This window comes from Sminthopsis crassicaudata, chromosome 4, assembly GCF_048593235.1.
Source record: "Sminthopsis crassicaudata isolate SCR6 chromosome 4, ASM4859323v1, whole genome shotgun sequence".
NCBI classification, from domain to species: Eukaryota; Metazoa; Chordata; class Mammalia; order Dasyuromorphia; family Dasyuridae; genus Sminthopsis; species Sminthopsis crassicaudata.
The window spans coordinates 297,498,492-297,519,298 of NC_133620.1; the positions used below are offsets into that span (position 1 = coordinate 297,498,492).

Genomic DNA, 20,807 nt, shown 5'->3' on the forward strand with positions numbered 1-20,807 from the left:
TTACTTTAAAGAAATACTTTTAATTGTTATTCTTTAGTTGATAATAAGGAAGAAGTTATAAAGCAAATGTTAGTCATATTTTGACTAACAAGGATCAGCCATACCTGAGTCACTATTAAAAAGGCTGTTTGTCAAAAGTTCACTTTGTCCATTCTCTTGTACCTCATGCAGAATGCAGCAAAGAAGGAGGCAAGAAAGGACAAAACATTTTTTTCCCCCACCACATACCTCATTTTGCTGTCTGTACTGACTGTATATATCCCCTGAGTCTAGAATGCCCTTCTCCCAGAATCCCTGATTTCCTTCAAGGTTCATCTTAAGAGAACACTTACTATAGAAGGTATCTCTCAGTGTCTATCCCCAACCCTTCCCAGCAAGTACCTATTTATGTTCGTGCTAATTTATATGAGAATGTAAGCTCCTTAAAGGCAGGGGTTACTTTTGTATTTTCTTTATATCCCCACTGTTTACACAATAGTTGCACACAGTATGCTTAATAAATACTTGTCAATGGACTGATTGATGAGGTCAGGATGCCAGCTAAACCCAAAGCTAGAAACCATAACACACTAAGCATGAGATATGTACTGCATTCAGTGAAAAGCAGATCTAGCTGATGCCTTATGCAGTAGGGAGAAGACACCACAATACTGCAAGCCATAAATGGCCTAGACCACTGGGACCTTGGTGTGTACATCTCTGCTAGCAGACTATTGGTATCTGTGTACTCTGGCTGGTAGTGTCTGTAGTCAGGAAACTACTAGGTAGAAGTTAGTTTTATTACTAGGGTTCATACTGTTATTTTAGTAAGTACCTTTATCTCTATATAAATATGTCCTCTGCCTGATCAGATGAGAGGTAGATGCTCCCCCGTTCTAGTTTTAGAGCATTTGGGGGCCAGAATCCCTCAACCTACGACCCTGAGTGCAGCTGGAACACTAGTTCTGAGGAAACATCGAATCCTTAGTTTTATTTTACATCAGATATTCTGGAAATCCTTAGACCTTTTAGCAAAATAATGAAGCCATCCTGAAAAGATGTGAATAGGAAGGGTAGAAGCAATGTTCAGGCTCTTGCCTTTTTCATGAAAGAGCAATTTCTCAGAATGTTCAACAAATTGGAGAGAACTGGTGTTTATTCTTTTTGTTGGAAGGGCCATCAAAGAAAGACTAGGTGGTTGTTGAGAAAGTATTTTGAATACATCAAAGTTTTATATAAATATGCCTCAATTCTACATGTGTTTTCATACATGAGGAAAATATTTCTAGTGCTTAGCACATGCCTGGCACATAGTAAAAGCTTAACAAGTTTCATCAAGGTGGGTAATTCCCTTCAGATCACAATGTCTATAACAAAAATGAATTGTTGCTGAAAAATTCTTTATCCCAGAGCTAGCCTGGTGATGAGACTATGAACTGAACTGGAAATGGATCTTAAATTAAAGGCATATAGTTCGTCACAGGTCTTGTACTTTAGAGAGCTACTAAAGTTTGTACTGAGCTGGGATCCAATCAACTTCATATCACCATAGAGGTGACTGGCAGTATGAGATTCTATTTATACTGCAATTGTTTTTTAAAAAAAACTTATGTGCATGTCATCCCCATTCTCTAGAAACCTGGTGAGAGAAGAAAGGAAATTACCACAATTCAATTTGGGGACAGAAAACAGAAGAATAACAATGAACTATCACGTAGTTACATCTGATAGAGCACCAGCTAAATGTCTTAAAGTTATCTTGTATGGAAGTGATATAAAAAGTGAACTATATCAATGTGAATAAACTAGCTAATTTTATGCCAATGGACTTCCAACATGAATGACCAGACAGCAATCTAGGGAATAGCTTCAAAAATACTCTCACTGGGAACGTTCCTTAATTTACCTGCTCTTTGTACTGATCTGCATGTCGACGTTCATCTTCTACCTGCATGAAAATCTCTTTTAGTTTCTTCTCTGTACGACGAACAAGCTTATTGGCTGCTGCTCGTTCCCTGTGAAAATGACACATGTCCATGCTGAAATTCCAGAAATAAGATTTCTGAGAAAGTTTTATATTTTAATACTTCCTCAATCTACGTCTGATTCTAGATATGTATATCTAGAAGGATAACACAAGGATCTCTCAATGAAATCCAAATGAAAGCAATACAAATGAAAATAAAATGGGTTCCTATATAGAGAACATCTATTTGGTAAGTCTTTTTTGCTTCTTCCTAATCACCAGTCATTAAAAAAAAAATCTGTAAATGGACAGCACTTGTCATTGCATCATTTCATCAAACATAGCAGAGTGGACAAAAAGTTAGATTTGGGTCTGTATCCTGGTAAGACATTTCCCTGCTTAGTGACCCTGAGTAAGTCTTTCTCACTTGCCTTAATTTCTTTAGTAATAGTGCCTAGCTCCTTTGCCCTGCTCAAATCCAACAACATTACATTTATCTCTATAAAATTTCATGCTTCATTTAAAATGAAAACAAAAACAAACAAAAACCCTGCCACAACCTCAGAAATCCATGATAAAGAAGATATAATTAGAGAGATTATCTAAAAATTATGGAGTCTTTAGTGAATTGCTAATGTAATCTCAGGGTACATTAGGAGAAAAAAGTGTCTTGTATGTGTTTGGGGGGAAGGGGGAGAGAAAGATATCTTATATTGTTTCTGTGCTGGACAACATCTGGAATACTTGAGGAAAAAAATCTGGCTACCACATTTTAGGAAGACCATTTCATGATTTGGAAAGCATCCAAAAAAGGGCAGCCAGGTATGGTGAGGGCTCTCTAACTCATGCCATGGCAGCCTTGACTTAGGGAGTCAGGGTTGGTTAGCCTGAAGATAAAAAGATTTAGGGAAGATATGAGCTAACTTCAAGTAGGTAAATTCTTCCATGTTGAAGAGAGATCAAACTTCCTCTAATAGAAAAACTGGAAGCAATGGGTAAAAGCTGTAAACAGGCAATTTTAGATTTAAGGTTAAAAAAAAAGCTTCCTAGCAGTCAGAGCTCTGTACAAGCTGAATGAACTGCCCTGAAAGGGCCCACATTCACTGATATCCAGGATTATATGATATGCTGTAGAGGGATTCTTGCTTTTTAGGTGATCTCTCACACGTATTATTATTCTGAAATTCCATAATATAGCAACTCGTATTCATTCCAATTTTATTTTGTTTGATGGACCAATATGGTATATTGGAAATAATAAAGACAGCATTTTAAATAACTCTTTTTAAGGCTTACACTGGGATTTCCCCATAATCTTTGGGATGTAAGCCCAGGCTTTGATATTGTTTAGATTTAAGTTAATTTAGGCTTCCAGATCTAATTGAAATCCCTTCCAACTTTAATCTCTGCAAAAGCTTAGGAGAAAAAAAATTAATTAAAAAAAATAACCAGAAGTTTAGGGTTTTTTTGTTTTTTTAAAATAGAAATCCTCAGTTTGAGACCTAATTCTGGTATTCACTATAGCCTATTAATTGGGGTAAGACATTTATTTACTCATGACCTTAATTGCAGTCTTCATGTAAAAAGAGTCCAATGGAGCACTAGAAAATCTCTAAGATCCTTTTTCCATTCTATTTAGAGAGAAAACATTTTTGAGGATGTCTCAAGTTTCTAAACTAGAATTCTTTCATACTTGCAAGATGAAGAACATAAATATTTAATATGTAAATAAATATACATTTAATGAAGTTGAATTCTAGGCAGAAATGAAAGCTTAATGGACCTAGAAAACCATCAAATAATTCATAGGGCTTAGATTTTGATTGTAACTCCTTATTATAATAAGTTGGTGAAAAAGTATAAAGTCACATTTAAGTTGGAACTCTTACTTGGCTTCTTGTTCAAGCTGTTCTTCCATCTGTCCAATCTTTGCTTCCAAAGCAGAGATAGTGGCCTTGAATTTGGATTTTACTGACCCCTCCAGCTCCTGCAATTTAGCCTTCAGCTCTTTGCTCTGTCTCTCAAGCTGCTGACGGGCACTCTCACTTTTCTGGGCAGCACTACGCTCTCCAGCCAGCTCAGAATTGAGGGCATCCACCTGAAGAAGGGAAAGAAGGACCATCTGCCATGTTATATCAGGAAAAGCCCTTTACCCCATTTGCTAACAAAGTGACACCAGCTCTTGCATAATCATACTTGGTGACCAGTTTACCTGCAAAGTGGCTTTACGGAACCGGTCATTGAGGAGCTCCATATTGCTCTGTTCTTCCTCCAGTTCCTCTTCTAGCTGTGCAATACGGGCTTCCAGGCGCCGTTTCTCATCCAGTAAAGAGGATCTGAGAAGCAGATGAAGAAAGTGTGCATTAACATAATGATAAAGGGAGACCACTGAAAATGAAGCCAGTTGGTTCTTTATGACAGCACTGCATAAGGACATGTGACTAAAATCCCTTTTTTCCTCACTGCAAAAATGAATGGGTTGGTACAGATGATCTAAGGTCTCATACAGCTTTGAGGTTCTAGGACCAACCAAACCAAAACAATTTACATAATAACATTATAGAAAAAATCCAACAATTATGAAAGATTTTAGAACTTACTATTAATGCAATTAATATTAATACACTGATCCCTGGACAACCAAAGACAATAAATATCACTCAGCTTGTGCTAAAGAGCTGATGGACTTAAAGTTCAGAATAAGAGGTATATTTGGAGGTAATGTAAGTATTTTTCGGGGGAAGAGGAGTGAGGTGGAGTGGTAAGGGGTGTGTGTTGGACTTTTAAAAATTGTTTAATTAGAACAGATCAGTGGAGAGAGAGAGAGAGATAATAAATGCTATATATACATATATTTTAAATTTTGTGGTTCTATTTTGAGTATTATATAACATAGAGTCATGATCTTTAAATGAAAAAGTTTGAAGGATACTTTAGGGAAAATTAATCTATGGGGACATTTTCAAGTACCAAATCCTATGAAATTTTGTAGATTAATATAGTTGAAATTTTGAGATTAATATATAATGTTGACTTAACAACCAATCAAATCAACCAACCAACTGAGTAACCATATGCTAGGCACAATCCCAAATGTACAACATATTTAACATACTATATTAGCACATTAGAGCTACTCAGTAGTACAGTGAAATGAATATCTTAACTCTTAATCCAGTGCAGTTTTTTGCATAAATATACCATCAAATTAAAATCTAAATATAAATCATTATTTTTGGGTTACCTCAAAAGACTTCTCCCTAAGAAAGGCAAATATATTAATAGGCTTTATCAACAATCCTACCCAAATGAATACAACTGAGTTTTATCATATCATATCATAACATGAGGGGAGAAGTATTTGACTTACTTCCCAGAAGCACTGTTGGCTATCTCATCAGCAAGTTCATCTCTCTCTTGTTCAGCATGTCGACGGGCTCTTTCAGAAGAAGCAAGTTCCTAAATAGGTTCAGATCAAGATATTTCCATTTATATTATTTATCTGATTTTTTTGGCAATATTTTATTTTTCCCCCCAATTATAGGCAAAAAGTTTTAAACATTCATTTAAAATTAAAAAAAAAATTTAAAAATTCTATCCCTCTTTTCCTTCCTGATGCCATAAACAAACTGATATAGATCATACATGTGCAATCATGCCAAAAACCAAAATGAAGCAAAAAGAAAAACACCATAAAAAATATAGAAAATGAAAACCAGTGTGCTTTGATTTGCATCTAGAATCCATTAGTTTTTTTTCTCTGGAGGGGGACAGCATTTTTTTTTTTAAAATCATAAAGCACTTTTGGAAGTGCTTGAATGACTCAGCTATTCTCAGCATTACAAGTCATTCATAATTGATCATTGTAAAATATTGCTATTACTGTGTACAATGTTCTTCCAGTTCTGCTTACTTCACTTTTTGTTCATGTCTTTCCAGGTTTTTCTGAAAGCATCTTGCTATCATTTCTTATAGCACAATAGCATGCCATCTCAACCTCCCCCCTTCTAACTTTTGTCATCACAAAGAGCTACTATAAATATTTTTATATACATAGGTCTTTTCCCCTTTTGTTGGATCAGACTGAGATATTTTTAGACAAGAATTCTAGCATTGTAAAAAATTCCTTCAAACAAAAATACCTAATAAAGTTTGACCCTCAGAATATCAAGGTGTCTATTCATATGTACCACAAAATATACCATAAGTAAAAACTCATTCATAAAAATCTGTCTGAAAGTGATTTGTCCCAAAAGTAGACTATTAAGCAACTTAAGATGATTACACTATTCAAAGGAAGGGCCAAATTTGCAATATTTAACAGTAAAACGTATAGTTTCCCTTTGTATTTATCAAAAAAAAAAAAAATCCCCAATTTTTGTAATAGTGAATGTATTTCCAAGAAAATGTACAACCATGGCTTTCACAGCAATTGTGGCTTAGTTGCAAGCATATGACACTGAACTGCTGGATAGCACAACTAAAAAAAAAAAAAAAATTATCATTTATTAGATGTTCAGCTTGTAACAAATATTGAAAAAAAAAGATGCTATAGAAATTATAAATCAATAATTAGGTTAGAATATAGCAATCTGCATAATGAGATTTTTTTTTGTAGATAAAAGAAAAGGAATATTGATCATATCCAGATTTCCTATGAGCCAAATTTAGTAGAAAAGTACAGCCTAATGCTATGATTTTTAATTAAATGGAAACAAGATGTTGCTGTTTGCAAAAATAAAACCAATTTCTCAGGACTGCATCTGACCTCTTGTAGTTGAAGTATTTCTGCTTCCAGACTTTTTAATTTTTTTTCATTTTCCTTGGACTGAGCAAAGATCTCATCCCGGGAAGCACGAGCTTCTTCTAATTCACGCTGGTAGTCTTTCATTTGTACCTGTTTTTTAAGGAGATTATTTTGGGAAACAATGTGATGGTTAAAATGAATAGCATGAGAAAAACCTTAAATATAAAGCAGTAATAATAGTGAAAAGATTAAAATATTCTTTTCTGGATTATTAAATGTTTTTTGCTGGTCCACTTCTATCAGAATCATATCAAAGGCCTAAAAAAGTCTGGTTATGAAGAAATGCCCCAGGGGCCCACAAGTCAGGCTAGCTTTATTTCCAGTTTTATATGTTCATAATGAACTTTTATGCATATTATCTCATTTAATTTTTATAATAACTCTGAAGTAGGTGCTATAATTATCTTTACTTTAGAAAAAAGGAAACTGAGCCCTCGGAGGGGCAAAGTGCTCAGGGTCTTACAAATGGTAGTGTTTACTACAAGGGATGTGCGCCCAAAGCAGACCAACTCCCAGTCAGTTTCTGGAGATGCTGGGCCAGGGTACACAAGCCTAGGAGGATGACGCCCTAACCAAAAGGAGCACTGGCCAGTGGGTGGCAGGACCTCACATACCTGAAGTTTTCGAAGCTGTTTGATCACTTCATCCCTCGCCTTATTTGCCGTCTCTATTTGTGCCTCAAGGTCCTTCAGGTCCATTTCCATTTTCTTCTTGGAAGCAACTGCAAGAGCCCTTTGTTTACGCTCATCCTCCAATTCTGCTTCAAGTTCACGTACCTGACATGGGTTTATACTTGGTTAATATATAAACAGCATGGTTTCTTTCATGCTTTATAATGATTCTCATTAGCTAAGTAGACGGAATGGGAATAGATATATCCCTGACCCTGCATAAGCATATATCTATGTATCTGGAGAGGAGCCTCTCCTTATCTGCAGATAACACCTTCTAAATGAAGCCTTTCTTGAAACCCTGATTTGCCAGTAGTCTTTCCTTTCTCAAATTATTTTCTATCTATTTGTTTGTTTACATACTGTCTCAGGACTGATCTCAGGAATGAAATTAGCTTTGGAGGGATTTTTTTATGGCCTACCTGTTTAATCAGTAACCTCTTTTTCTCTTCATTCTGTTCATCTCTAGTCTGCAAATCTCTCTCGAATTGGGACTTCATGGCTTGCATATTGACTTCCAGACGAAGTTTAGCATCTTCTGTAGCCTGAAGTTCATCTTCTAGCTCCTCCAACTGTGTCTTCATTTCTTCAACTTGCTGTTCCAAAGCTCGTTTGGATTTTTCAAGTTCATGGACCTATGCCACAAGAAGTCACAGAATCAGAGATTTAGAGATGGAAAGGGCCAGAGAGCTCATTGAGTCAGCAAAGAACTAATTTCAGAACTTGGTTCCAGTCTACCTTCCCAGGTTTATTCCATGTTACTCTCCTAGCTCACTTGTTTTTCTCTATCCTTGACAATCCATCACCCATCTCCCTGCTGTTGTATATGCGTGTACCTGTGTATCTGGAGAGAAGCCTCTCCTTACCAGCAGACACCACCTAAGTGAAGTAGGAAGCAATGAGGGGCTGACCTCACATAATGGCAGGATCAGAGAAAAAGGGGAATATTTGAAAGATGTTGCAAAGGTGAAATCAAGAGGTTTTCACAATAGATTGGATATGGGGAGTGGGAGATAGTGAAAAGCTGAGGATGACACTTAGCAGCAGGGTACAGTTAAGGAGGAAAGATAATGAGTCCAGCAGACACCTTAAAGTCAATGTATTCAAACTTTGAGATACCACTACGCACCTGTCAGATTGGCTAAGATAATGATAAATGTTGGAGGGGATGTGGGAAAACTGGGACACTGACGCATTGTTGGTGGAGTTGTGAATGGATTCAACCATTCTGGAGAGCAATTTGGAACTATGTTCAAAAAATTATCAAACAGTGCATATCTTTTGATGCAGCACTGTTACTATTGGGCTTATATCCCAAAGAGATATTAAAGAAGGGAAAGGGACCTGTATGTGCCAAAATGTTTGTGGCAGTCCTTTTTGTAATGGCTAGAAACTAGAAATTGAATGGATGCTCACCAATTGGAGAATGCCTGGGTAAATTGTGGTATATGAATGTTATGGAATATTATTGTTCTATAAGAAATGACCAGCAGGATGAATTCAGAGAAGCTTGGAGAGACTTACATCAACTGATGCTGAGTGAAATGAGCAGAACCAGAAGATCATTATACACTTCCCCAACAGTACTATATGAGGATCAATTCTGATGGAAGTGGCTATCTTTGGCAATGAGAGGATCCAATTCAGTTCCAATTGATCAGTGAGGGAAAGAACCAGCTACACCCAGTGAAAGAACACTGGGAAATGCCTGTGATCTGCTTACATTTTTGTTTTTTTTCCCAGGTTATTTTTACCTTTCTAAATCCAATTTTTCTTGTGCAACAAGAGAAATGTACATTATATATTGTATTTCTTTCCTTTTTCTTTTTTTTTCCTGACGCTGGGGTTAAGTGACTTGCCCAGGGGTCACACAGCTAGGAAGTGTTAAGTGTCTGAGACCAGCTTCGAACTCTGGTCCTCCTGAATTCAAGGCTGGTGCTCTATCCACTGTGCCACCTAGCTGCCCCTATTTATTGTATTTAAGATATACTTTAACATGTTAACATGTATGAAACTGTCTGCCATCTAGGGAAGAGGGTGGAGGGAAGGAAGGGAAAAGTTGGAACAGAAGTGATTGCAAGGGTCAATGTTGAAAAATTTCCCATGCATATGTTCTGTCAATAAAAAACTATTTTAAAAAGTCATTGTGTTCAAAATAAAACTCATTTATCTTTCCTCCCAAATCCTATCTTGCTGCTACCTTCCCTATTCCTGGAGAGGGCAACATCACGCACCCAATCTTTTAGACTTGTAACCTTGAAGTCATCCTCAGCTCTTCACTATCTACCATCTTAATACAGCTGGAGGTGGGTTAATAAGATCAGCATAAATGTTAGGCAAGATAGGAAGATCTGAGAATAGTCAGAATGGACACAGTCATGAATACTGATAAGATCACCAAGTGAAGTATTATAAAAGGAGAAGAGAATCAAGGGCAGAACCATAATGGACACCCTATGATTACAAGATGTTATTAAGAGGAGGATTCATCAGAGAAAAATTAATCATATAGAAGAATCTTGAGAAAATGGTATCCCCAAAAACTGTCTAGAATAAAGTATTAAGGACAAAAGGGTGATCAACAGCATAAATGCAACCATTGCAAAGAAATGGATTTGGCAACTAGGAGATGACCAGTGACTTTGAAGAGAGCAGTTCAGATGGAATGATGAGGTTGGAAGCTAGACTTTTTAGTTAAAAAGAGAGTGAGAGGAAAAAAGTGGAGGCATCTATTATAGACAACTCTTTCAAGGATTTTAGCTATAAAGGATAGAAGGTGATACTATTGTTAGAATAATCATGTGAGGAGTTTTTCAGGATGGGGGAGACATTAGCATGTTTGTTAGGTAATAATTGAAAATGTGATAAGAGTGGGGACCACAGAGGAAAAAAATCTATTGAAGGAGATAGGATGGAATGAGATCAGTGAGGCAGGTAGAGGAGTTAAGGATACTTCATTACATGGGAAAAGAATGAAAAGGGAGATAAGTATTAAAAGACATATGAATGATATAAAATGAAAGAGAGGAAAAAATAGAACTCATGGCAAATGGCCTCAATTTTTCCTGTAAAATGTAAGGCAAAGTTCTCGGCTAGATCAACTCTAGTTCAGGATTCAACATAAATAAGCAAGACCTGTTTTATACAAAAAGCCTAACAATTTATCACAAATTTCTAGCATCTTTTTTTTTAAAAAAATTATTATAGCTTTTTATTTACTAGATATATGCATGGGTAATTTTTCAGCATTGACAATAAAAAAACATTTGTTCTAATTTTTCTCTTCTCTCCTCCACCCCTCCCCCAGATGGCAGGTTGACCAATACATGTTAAATATGTTAAAGTATAAGTCAAATACAATATATGTATACATGTCCATACAGTTATTTTCTAGCATCTTTTTTTAGAAGGCTTCTTAGTCTAAGGCTTCTCTAGTCTAGATTAGCTAATCTAATTACCATAGATTAATGGTAAAAAAAAGCCTTTTTTAGAAGGCTTCTTAGTCTTCTAAACTAAGCTAAAAAGGCTTAGCTTAGTCTAGCTTCAAGTCTAATTTATATATGCCTTCTCAGAACAGTGTTTCTAAATGGGTAAAATACACACAATAACAAAGGAATCCAATTATATTGAAATAAAGTTATCAAAAATTTTTTAAAACAAGTTCATTGAATTCTCATGACTCAAATTATTCCTGAATCTCTTTTCTTAAATTTCCATTCCTTAAAAAATCATGCTCCAAAGTCCAATATCCACACCATAACTATGTTAATCATTCAAAGTATTCTACCTTATAAGTACTAGAAGTTAAACCAGTGGTCCTCAAACGTTTTAAATAGAGGGCCAGTTCACTGTCCCTCAGACTGTTGGAGGGTCAGACTATAGTAAAAACAAAAACTCATACTCTGTCTCTGCCCCTCAGCCCATCTCTCATAACCTGGCAGGCCGCATAAATGTCCTCAGTGGGCTGCATCTGGCCCACGGGCCATAGAGTTTGAGAACCCCTGAGTTAAACTATGCTAAGGAATAGAAATCATCAAAACAATTAGACATTAAAGAGAAAGGTTGATCAGCGAACACGATGCGTAATACATAAAAGCAAATGAGCATGGTAGTTTAATGTTTGTTAAAGCAAATTATTCCAGTTATTGGTATAAGAACTCACTATTCAACAAAAACCACTGGGAAAACTGCAAAACAATCCACAAATCAAAATCTAACATCATACACCAATATAAATGCCAAATGTGCACATAATTTAAATACAAAGAATGATGCTATAAATAAATTAGAGGAACAAGGAAAAAATTGCTAGTCATAACTATAGATAAGACACAGTTGTATAATGAGGCAAAAGACAGAAGATTAAAGAAGGTACCAATAGATGACTATGATTACACAAAATTAAAAAGCTTTTGCTCAAAAGTAATGCAGCTAAAATGAGAAGCAGGCACATGGGATAAAAAAATCTTTCCAGAAAATTTCTTTGATAAAGTCTCATTTCTAAGTTATATAAAGAATGGATTTGGATTTGTTAAGACTAAATAATTCCCCAATTGATAAGTAAAGATATGATCAGACAGTTTTTCAGAGGAAGAAATCCAGAATATCAGTAACAGTATAAAAATGATTTAAACCATTAACAATTAGAAAACAGCAAATTAAAATAATTTTGGCATTTCACTTCACACCCACCAGATTGGCAAAGTAAAAAAAAGAAAGAAAGAAAGAAAGAAAAATACAAATGCTGAAGGGTTATGGGAAAACAGGTTCATGAATGTACTATTGGTTAAGTTGTAAACTGGTTCAGCCATTCTGAAAGGAAAATGGAAATATATGCTAAAAATGATTAAATTGTGCAAATTTTTTGTCCTAGTGATACCACTAGTAGGTTTTTGCTCTCAAAGAGATTAAAGAAAGAGGAAAAAACATATATGTAAAAAAATATTTATAGCAGCTCTTTTCATAGTGGCAAAGAATTGAAAACTGAAGGGAGGCCATCAATGGCTGTATAAGTTATGGTATATAAATGAAAGGAAAAAGAAAAGTAAGAAATGATGAAAAGAATGGCTTTAGAGAAATATGGGAATACTTGAATGAATTGATTGAAAAAGAATGAAGTGAGAAGAGCCAAGAAACAAAATTTATAAAATAATAGCAACAACTTTGGAAAAGTTAGGAACTCTAATCAACACAATGACAGATCATGATATAACATGCTATCTCCTGACAGACGTAATATGGATGAGGGATGGATATCAATATATCTATGGCTATGTATTTATCTGTAAACATGATGGATCCATCATCTCTGTCAGAATCTGCCATGTTTCTTTCGTACATATATGAACATGGTCACTGCAGGAGTTTGTTTTGCTTTCTTTCTTAGTGGGAGGGAAATGGTAGGAAAGATTTTTGGCCCCAAATAATGCTATCATTTTAGAAACATGAAACTTACATTTTTTCCCACATCATCCTTTGAGCTCATCAAGTCTTCCATATCAGTGCGCAGCTGCTTATTTTGCCTCTCAAATTCCTCCTTTGCTTCTAATGCTTCTTCCAGGGCTCGGGCCAAGGACAAGGCTTTAGTCTCTTTCTCTCTTGCTTCTGCTTCAGCCCGATCTCTCTCTTCTGCATATCGAGCAGAAACATTCTTTTCTTCTGCCAGGAGCTACAACATATTAATATATTGAAAAGGTTACCCCTAAAACATACTTTTATCTAATGTTAACTATTACATAAGTAATAAGTTGACAAATGAATTATGATCCATTCTGTTGGATCTCAAGTTAAGAAGAAGACAAAATAAATTGCCTACTTGATCAAATTTCTTCTGCTTTTTCTCTAAGTTGGAAACAATCTGGCGTTGATGATCTAGATCCACCATTAAGTCATCAAGCTCTTGCTGTAAGCGTGTCTTAGTTTTCTCAAGCTTATCATAAGCCAGTGCCTTTTCCTCTAAGCGCTGGCTCAAAGCCTCCATGTCTTTCAGCAACTTCTTCTTGCTTTCTTCCAAATTTTCAATTGTTCCCAAATCATCTTCTACCTTTTTCTTAGCATCAGCCAACTATATTTTAAGGAGAAAAGAAGGTGTTGTTATTAAAGAATTCAAATGTTAACCAATAGCTGAAGTATTATAAGGAGGAAATATTTACTCTACAAGTCTATTAGCTAAGATTTAAATTTAAAATGATTGTATTTGTTTAATTGTATTACAAATCAACTGTAAGCAAAATTTCAATGGTAAGTGTCAAAATCTATTGTTTATTTTGGGGAAGACAGTGTATAGTCAATAACCTACAAATTTTAACTAAAACATGATTTTACACAGTTCATGTCTTCATTTTAAAAATACCCAGTATTGTACCAGAATAATGTAGGTTAAAAAAGAAAAAAGTGCTTAATTCTTAATTTAGCACAACCTAATTAACTGTCCTGAATGGAGCTGAAATAATTTAGTCTCCTTATTATATGACTGATTTTAAGTATTAAATAGCCAGACCAATATCATTACTGCCTTAGAAAGAAAAGCACAGCACACCTGCGAATGTAAGACTAACACTTGTTTTTCCAGGCTTTTCCTGGCTTCCTCTTCTTCCTCTTGCTGCTCCTGAAGATTGTTCTTCTCCTCCTCTAATTGCCTGATTCGACTGCTGAGGTTTAACTTTTGGCGTGTCTCTTCTTGAAGCAACTCCTATGTTAGAAAAGTCAATAAAATTGTGACAAACATCCATTGTGGAACCATTCTGAGTTTAAAAAATTCTAATATACAAATTTGTAGTGAACCACACATTCTCTGTCTCAAACTGAGACCTACAGAATTTGTAAGAGATTTAAAATAAAGTTCCAAGCAACATGCAAGAAAAATTAACAAGAACTGACAACCATCCATTTTATTTTTACCCATATGAAAGTCTTAGCAAAGCACGTCTTAATTTCTAATATGCTATATATTGTTTTTTGTATTATGTGAAAATTTTTCAAGTTTTTATTTCAAGGCTACATAATATGGATAATTTACCATAGATTAATCTAAATTTCAGTAATAAGAAAGTCACTTCATGATGTTTATATCACAAAAAATGTATCTCTATTATGTATTAGTATAAGATGACGGCTATAAAATCAGATCACAAAATTCTTGGCAAACAGAATAGAATAAACCATAATTACTACTAACAAGGACATTCCTTTGAAATTATAATGAGATTTTTGTTCCCACAAATGTACCTGTGTATCCTGTAACTGTGACTCAAGACTAGCTGCATCCTTGGCAAATTTAATGCCCTTTTTCTCTGCTTCTTCCAGGAGAGTTGAGACATTATCCAACTCATTCTGTAGACAAGAATTAAAGTCCAAATTTAGAACAATAAGCAGGATAAAAACGTCAAAAGTTACTATATCAAAAATACACTATTTCCCCATATAAGATTTATAAAAATATGAAAAAGAATGACACAGGATGCATGGTGTGGAGGGACCCTGATCTGAAATTATTATAAGTAATGATAATGAAATCAGAGTCAAGAACATATTGGTAGGTAGGCATCATTAATATCAACCTGCTTTTAAGATTTAGAAATTTCATATTATAGAGGAAGGAAATGTAAATAGGAAATGTCTTTTAAGTGTCAAAATATCAGTATTTACAAGTTGTGATAGTCTTCACATCTCTTTCTCACAGCATAACAATGCAGTATTTGTACATTGGTTAAAAAATAGAAAATGCTAGTGTTTCACTGATTAGAGTTTAAAGAATGAAGGTTTTCTAACTTACTTGGAGCTTATTTGCTTTTTCAGCAAGTTCTACCCGCAGCCTGTCTCCTTCTGTGACTTTGGCATGAAGTTCTTGTACCTGAGCATCTAGTTTCTTTCTCTTGTGTTCAGATTCAGCTTTGACTTGTTGTAATACCTTCACTTCACAGGCCAACTCCTTGTTATCAGTTTCTAGACCTTGCTTGTTTTTTTCAAGATTTACTTTGAACTAACAGACAGAAAAAAACCCATATGAGTAAAAACTATTTCATATATAGAAGTAAAAACTTCTATTTTTATAACATTGCATAGAGAAGATGCTGCTTTCACCAAGAAGACTCTTCTTTGAATAAGTAGTTTATTTCTACATGTAAAGACATAGGCACCCATATCTTGTAAAATTTTTATCTCAGAGCGTAAGAGTACCCAACACATAATAGGCATTTAAAAATGTGTATTGAATATACATACACAAGCACACACAGAAATACATTCAAAATACACATAGAAACAAGTCTAGGATTAGAAATGCTACCATATTATCTTTTTGGTAATTTTTTTCTCTTGCTTTGGACAGATCTGAGATGTCCAAAAAGCCCATTAAATATCCTTCCCAAAGGGCAGTGTAAAGGAAGACAAATAAAACTCATTAGCATATTAGAGTTAGACTAACATATGATGCTCAAAATGGATATACAATTCTAATTTTAAAGGTCATGTCATAAAAAAATAGAACTAAATTGTAAATGGTACTTACCTTCTTACAGCTATAGCTAAAGGGAAATGTAATTAATCAAGCAAAAGATAATAAATAGAAAACAGAGTCAAAAGAATAAAATACAAATACAGTAGATATTGACATGCAAAAAACCTATATATTTTTAATTATTTTTTCTGTTGTCATATTGCTATTGCTAGCATTTGTAGAACTACCTCAAATAACAGTAAGGAAGACTAGGCATCCTTGCTTTATTCCTGTATTTACTGGGAAAATATTTAGTCTATGTCCATTGCACATAATAATTATCTTTGTTTTTAGATACTATCACACTGAAAATGACCATAAAAATGCCTATACTTTGAGAGTTTTTAGCATAAATGGTTACTTTGTCAAAGCCTTATCTTACATCTTTTGAGATGAAGTAAAAAATAAGAATTACTCAGGGAAAAACTCCCTATTTTACAGAAACAGCTGGGGAAAATGGAAAGTATCTTGGCAGAATTAGACTTACATGAACATCTCACATCATATTGCAAAATAAATTCAAAACAGACACATGACATTAATTACTAGAAAAAAAAGAAGATAAGAATATCATATATCTATTACAGTTATGGATAAAGCAACATATTCTTCACCAAACAAGAAAAATAAGCACTTACAAAAAGATAAAATTTTGATTCCATGAAATTGAAAAATTTCTGTACAAACAAAATTAATGCATTGAAGGTAAGTAGGGAAGTGGCTGAATGGGGAAAAAAAAAACTTTTATATTAAAATGTTGATCTAAGTAACACTGAAGGTTTACCATCACACACAAATTGTGACACATGAATATAATGAAATATTACTGTGCTATAAGACACAACAAATGTGGATACAGAGGAGCATGGAAAGACTTATATGGACATTATTTGAGTGAAGAAAGCAGAGCCAAAAAAACCAATACATACCAATGTAAGAGGAAAGATTCACCAAAGAATCAAAAGTGAATGTTGCAAAAATAATGAAAGACAAATAATGCCTCAAAGAAAGATATCAAAAGACAACCCTATCCCACTCCTTTCAAGAATCAGTAGGTTCAGGGTGTGGAATATTACATAAATATTTAGATTTTTGTCAGTGTATTCACTAGTTTTGCTGGGTTTTTTCCTTCTTCCTCTTTTTCTTTAAAAAAAAAAAAAAAAAAAAAAAAAAAAAAATATATATATATATATATATATATATGACAGCTCTTTGGAACACACATAAGTGATTGAAATTTTTATTTACCCTTTTAGCTTGTTCAAGTTGCTCAGAGAGTTCCTCTAGGGCATTAGCATGTCTCTGCCTTATGTCTTGGATTTGTGCTTCATGGTTCTTAGTTTCTTCTTCAATAGCCTTCTTCAGTTCAGCTACTTCCTGCTCACGTTTTGTCCTAAAGAAAGAAATTTTTAACAGAAAGAAACCCAAAATTATTTTCCCAGCACATTTAAGTTTTATAATACATCCTTTTATAAAAATTTCAGTTCCTCAGATATTGTATTATAACAAGCTATAATAAAAATGCTACTTTATCTGGTATTCCGTGAAAAGAACCAGTGCAATGTAAGTGGCAGTCAAAGTTAGACTGAAATTCTAGGCCTGTGTTTTACTATCAGAGTAATTCTGGGCAAGGTCATATGGGCCTCTGTGTACTTTACTCACATCAAATCCATGAAATAGATAAACAAAGTACTTCATAAACTTTGAGGGACACAGAATACCTGAGATACTCAATAATTGGCCAGACCTAGTCAAAATCACTAATCCTCTCTGGGCCTCAGTTACTTTCTCTCTATATAAGAAGGAATCGAATACACTAGGTTTCCTTTTAACCCTAGAAGTCTATGATTTTACAAGCTAGAAATTTCCATTTGTCACATTCCTATAAATTTTTTTCATTCTACATTCTGCTTTTATTTGGAAAAAAGCAAATAGCAAGCTGACATTGAGAAAACATTTAAACAGTAACAATATTCAGGATATAATATAGTATAAATTCAACTGAATTCCCCTACAGTCTACACCTAAAAATGATGTTATGGTGAAACTGCAGATAGTTAATCCATGATTGTTGAATAATACGAGGAGCATAAAGGTATAATACCTTTGATCAAAGAAAAGACTTTGAGCTCCTTAGAGGTCTCCCTTTTGCACTCCCTAGTGCAAAACACATCTCACACATATACTTCTTGCAAACAGTTATCACTTTTGTGGAACAGTGTTTGAGTACAAAAGGTAATCATGCATATGGATTAAGATTCAGTTTGTGAGATAGGCTGAGTAAAAATTAATACTACATGTATATATACTTTAACTTTATAAAAAGGACCCTAAGGCTCAGCCAGCCTTGCATAAGATGGAGGTGCTATTTAAATAGGGCTGGGATGAGAATGCAAGTTATCCAAATCCTAATCCAATGTTTTAACATACTTTTAGGCATATTTCAAGGTATTCTAAATTAGGCAGGATAGTGTTGGGGTTGAGGCAAGGGAACAAAAGGAACAGGCACAGTCTACTAATGCACTAGAACTTTTTAGCAGAGAGACATTACAAATATATATTATACTATTTACTATATATGATATATTACTAGATCTAGGAAACCCAGAAACAAAAATAAAACAGTACCCAACTCACAAAGAATTTATATTCAAAGGAGAGAAATGCAAAGTAAACAAAAGATAATTTGAAGACATCTCATATCACTTCAAATTGAACATAACAAAAATTGAGCTCATATTTCCTCCACACATTCTCCCACTATTTGGCTTTCTTATTCAATACTCCTGGTTCTATCAAAGGCATTAATTGCTTTCTCAATTTCAGAATCTTAATTAAAGCCTTTTTTGTCCTTCCTTTCTTATTGGATAAATGTTTGTTGAAACAATTTATTTCATTCAAACCTGAGTAGAGCACAATGGCTTTCCCATTGGGGTGGAGTCTGAACAAGGAATCGTTAAGAAAATTAGTTCAATCTCATTATCAGTGAAATCCTTCAAGAGACTTAATTTTTGCAACCAATACTTACTTGAAAATGGGGATTTCCCCAAACCACTGGTTATTAATAATCACATCAATCAACTGATGGACATCTATTCAAATTTATTTTTATTCTCCAATCTGGATTTTTCACTCCAGTGATACTGATCTTCTTACTATGTTTTCTATTTATGTCAGCCACATTTTTTTTTTGCTTTTGACTTTTGGCTTATATTAATTTTTTTGCCAATGATGCTCTTTGATGTCGTCTTACTAATTCAAATTTTGCATCTTCGTTGGAAATACAAATTAAATTAAACTCTCTGGAGTGTTTAAAGACACATGCACAAAATTGCTGGGAAAAATGGAGAGCAATTTGATACAAACTAGGTATAGACAGCATCTTATACCATACATTAGGATAAAATTAAAATGATACATAATTTAATTATATAAGGGATGATGTCATAGTATGAAATACCTGTAAGAGCCATGATATAGAAGAATTTATGACTAAACAAGAAAGGATTATGGGAAATATAATGGTTAATTAAATAAAATTTAAAAAACTTTTGCAAAAAAACCAAAAAATCCCAATCCCCAAATATAGCCAAGATTAGAAGGAAAACAGGACACTGGAAACATTTTTTAAATAAGATTCTCTGATAAATTATTCATTTCTCAAATGTATAGGGAACTGAATCAAATTTATAAAAATAAGAGCCTTTCTCCAATTCATAAATGGTTAAAGAAGATGGACAGGTAGTTTTCAGTTGAAGAAATCAAGTGTCTATAGTAATATGAAAATATGTTCTAAATCACTATTGATCAGGGAAATACAAATTAAAACAGCCTTGAAGTATCACCTCACACCCGTCATAATAACTAACATGAAAGAAAAGGAAAATGATAAATACTGGAGGGGATGTTGAAAAATAGGGACATTAAGACTCCTGGTGGAGTTATGAACTAGGTTCAATCATCCTGAAAAACAATAATTAAAAAAAAAAAAAACCCACATCCAAAAGACTATAAAACTGTGTATACCATTTGACCCAGTAACATTATTACTCAAAGAAGAGGGAAAAGGGCCTATATGTACAAAAATATTTATAGTAGCTCTTTTTGTAATGACAAATTCGAAACTGAAGGAATACTATTTAATTGGGGAATGTATGAACAAGTTATGGTATATAATTGAGATAGTACTTTTGTACTATGAGAAATGATGAACTGGATGATTTCAGAAAAACCTGAGAAGTGAGAGAAGTGATTATAAATAACCAATGATTTAGGGAAACCCCCCTTTTCAAGTACTCGATGCAAAAGTTAAGTCTCTTGAAATAATGAGATTGGACTAACTTTCTTAACAATCTCTTGTTCCACCCAGGTGTAAAAGCCATTCTGCTCTACTCAGGTTTGAGTAAAGATAAATTCTTTCAATAGACTTGTAAGTGGTCTGAATATAGGAATAATCTCTCATTGACATAATATCATTCTCAGCTCCCTCACTGTAATATTTATTCTTTCATTCATTGTTTCTTTGCCATTACAAAAACAGCTGCCTTAAATAGTTTTGTATATATAGGTCTTCCCCCCCCCCCCTTTTAAAAAAATCTCTTTGGGATACATATCTAGTAATATTATTGCTGGATCAAAAGGTATGTACATAGTTAAGAGAGAATTTGGAAATCAAAAATTTTTTTAAAAGAATGTAAAAAATAAATAAAAAGGAAAAATGTATACATATACATATATGTTTATGTATGTATATATACACACATATACAGAAAGAGTGAGAGAGAAAGAGAGCACTTTATTATTACTCTACTTTAAGTATGTAAATCTCATCATTCCAATTCAGTTCTTTAAAATCATACTTCCTCTAGGATAAAATAAAAAACCTGT

The 20,807-nt window shown here is 34.0% G+C and overlaps 2 protein-coding genes across 2 annotated transcripts in view; one reads left to right on the forward strand and one right to left on the reverse strand.

Moving 5' to 3' along the window:
* The window catches only part of NDEL1 (nudE neurodevelopment protein 1 like 1), a 100,478-nt gene extending 98,302 nt beyond the window's left edge, over positions 1-2,176 (forward strand). Inside the window, exon 13 of the mRNA XM_074311918.1 lies at positions 1,615-2,176. Coding sequence (XP_074168019.1) covers positions 1,615-1,625 — 11 coding nt within the window. The 3' untranslated portion in view covers positions 1,626-2,176. The remainder of the gene's footprint in view (positions 1-1,614) is intronic.
* The window catches only part of MYH10 (myosin heavy chain 10), a 185,257-nt gene that overhangs the window by 8,518 nt on the left and 155,932 nt on the right, over positions 1-20,807 (reverse strand). Inside the window, 13 exon segments of the mRNA XM_074311912.1 lie at positions 1,886-1,994; positions 3,835-4,043; positions 4,158-4,281; positions 5,316-5,404; positions 6,714-6,842; positions 7,367-7,528; positions 7,846-8,058; positions 12,879-13,091; positions 13,239-13,487; positions 13,962-14,114; positions 14,651-14,755; positions 15,198-15,404; positions 17,169-17,313. Coding sequence (XP_074168013.1) covers positions 1,886-1,994; positions 3,835-4,043; positions 4,158-4,281; positions 5,316-5,404; positions 6,714-6,842; positions 7,367-7,528; positions 7,846-8,058; positions 12,879-13,091; positions 13,239-13,487; positions 13,962-14,114; positions 14,651-14,755; positions 15,198-15,404; positions 17,169-17,313 — 2,107 coding nt within the window.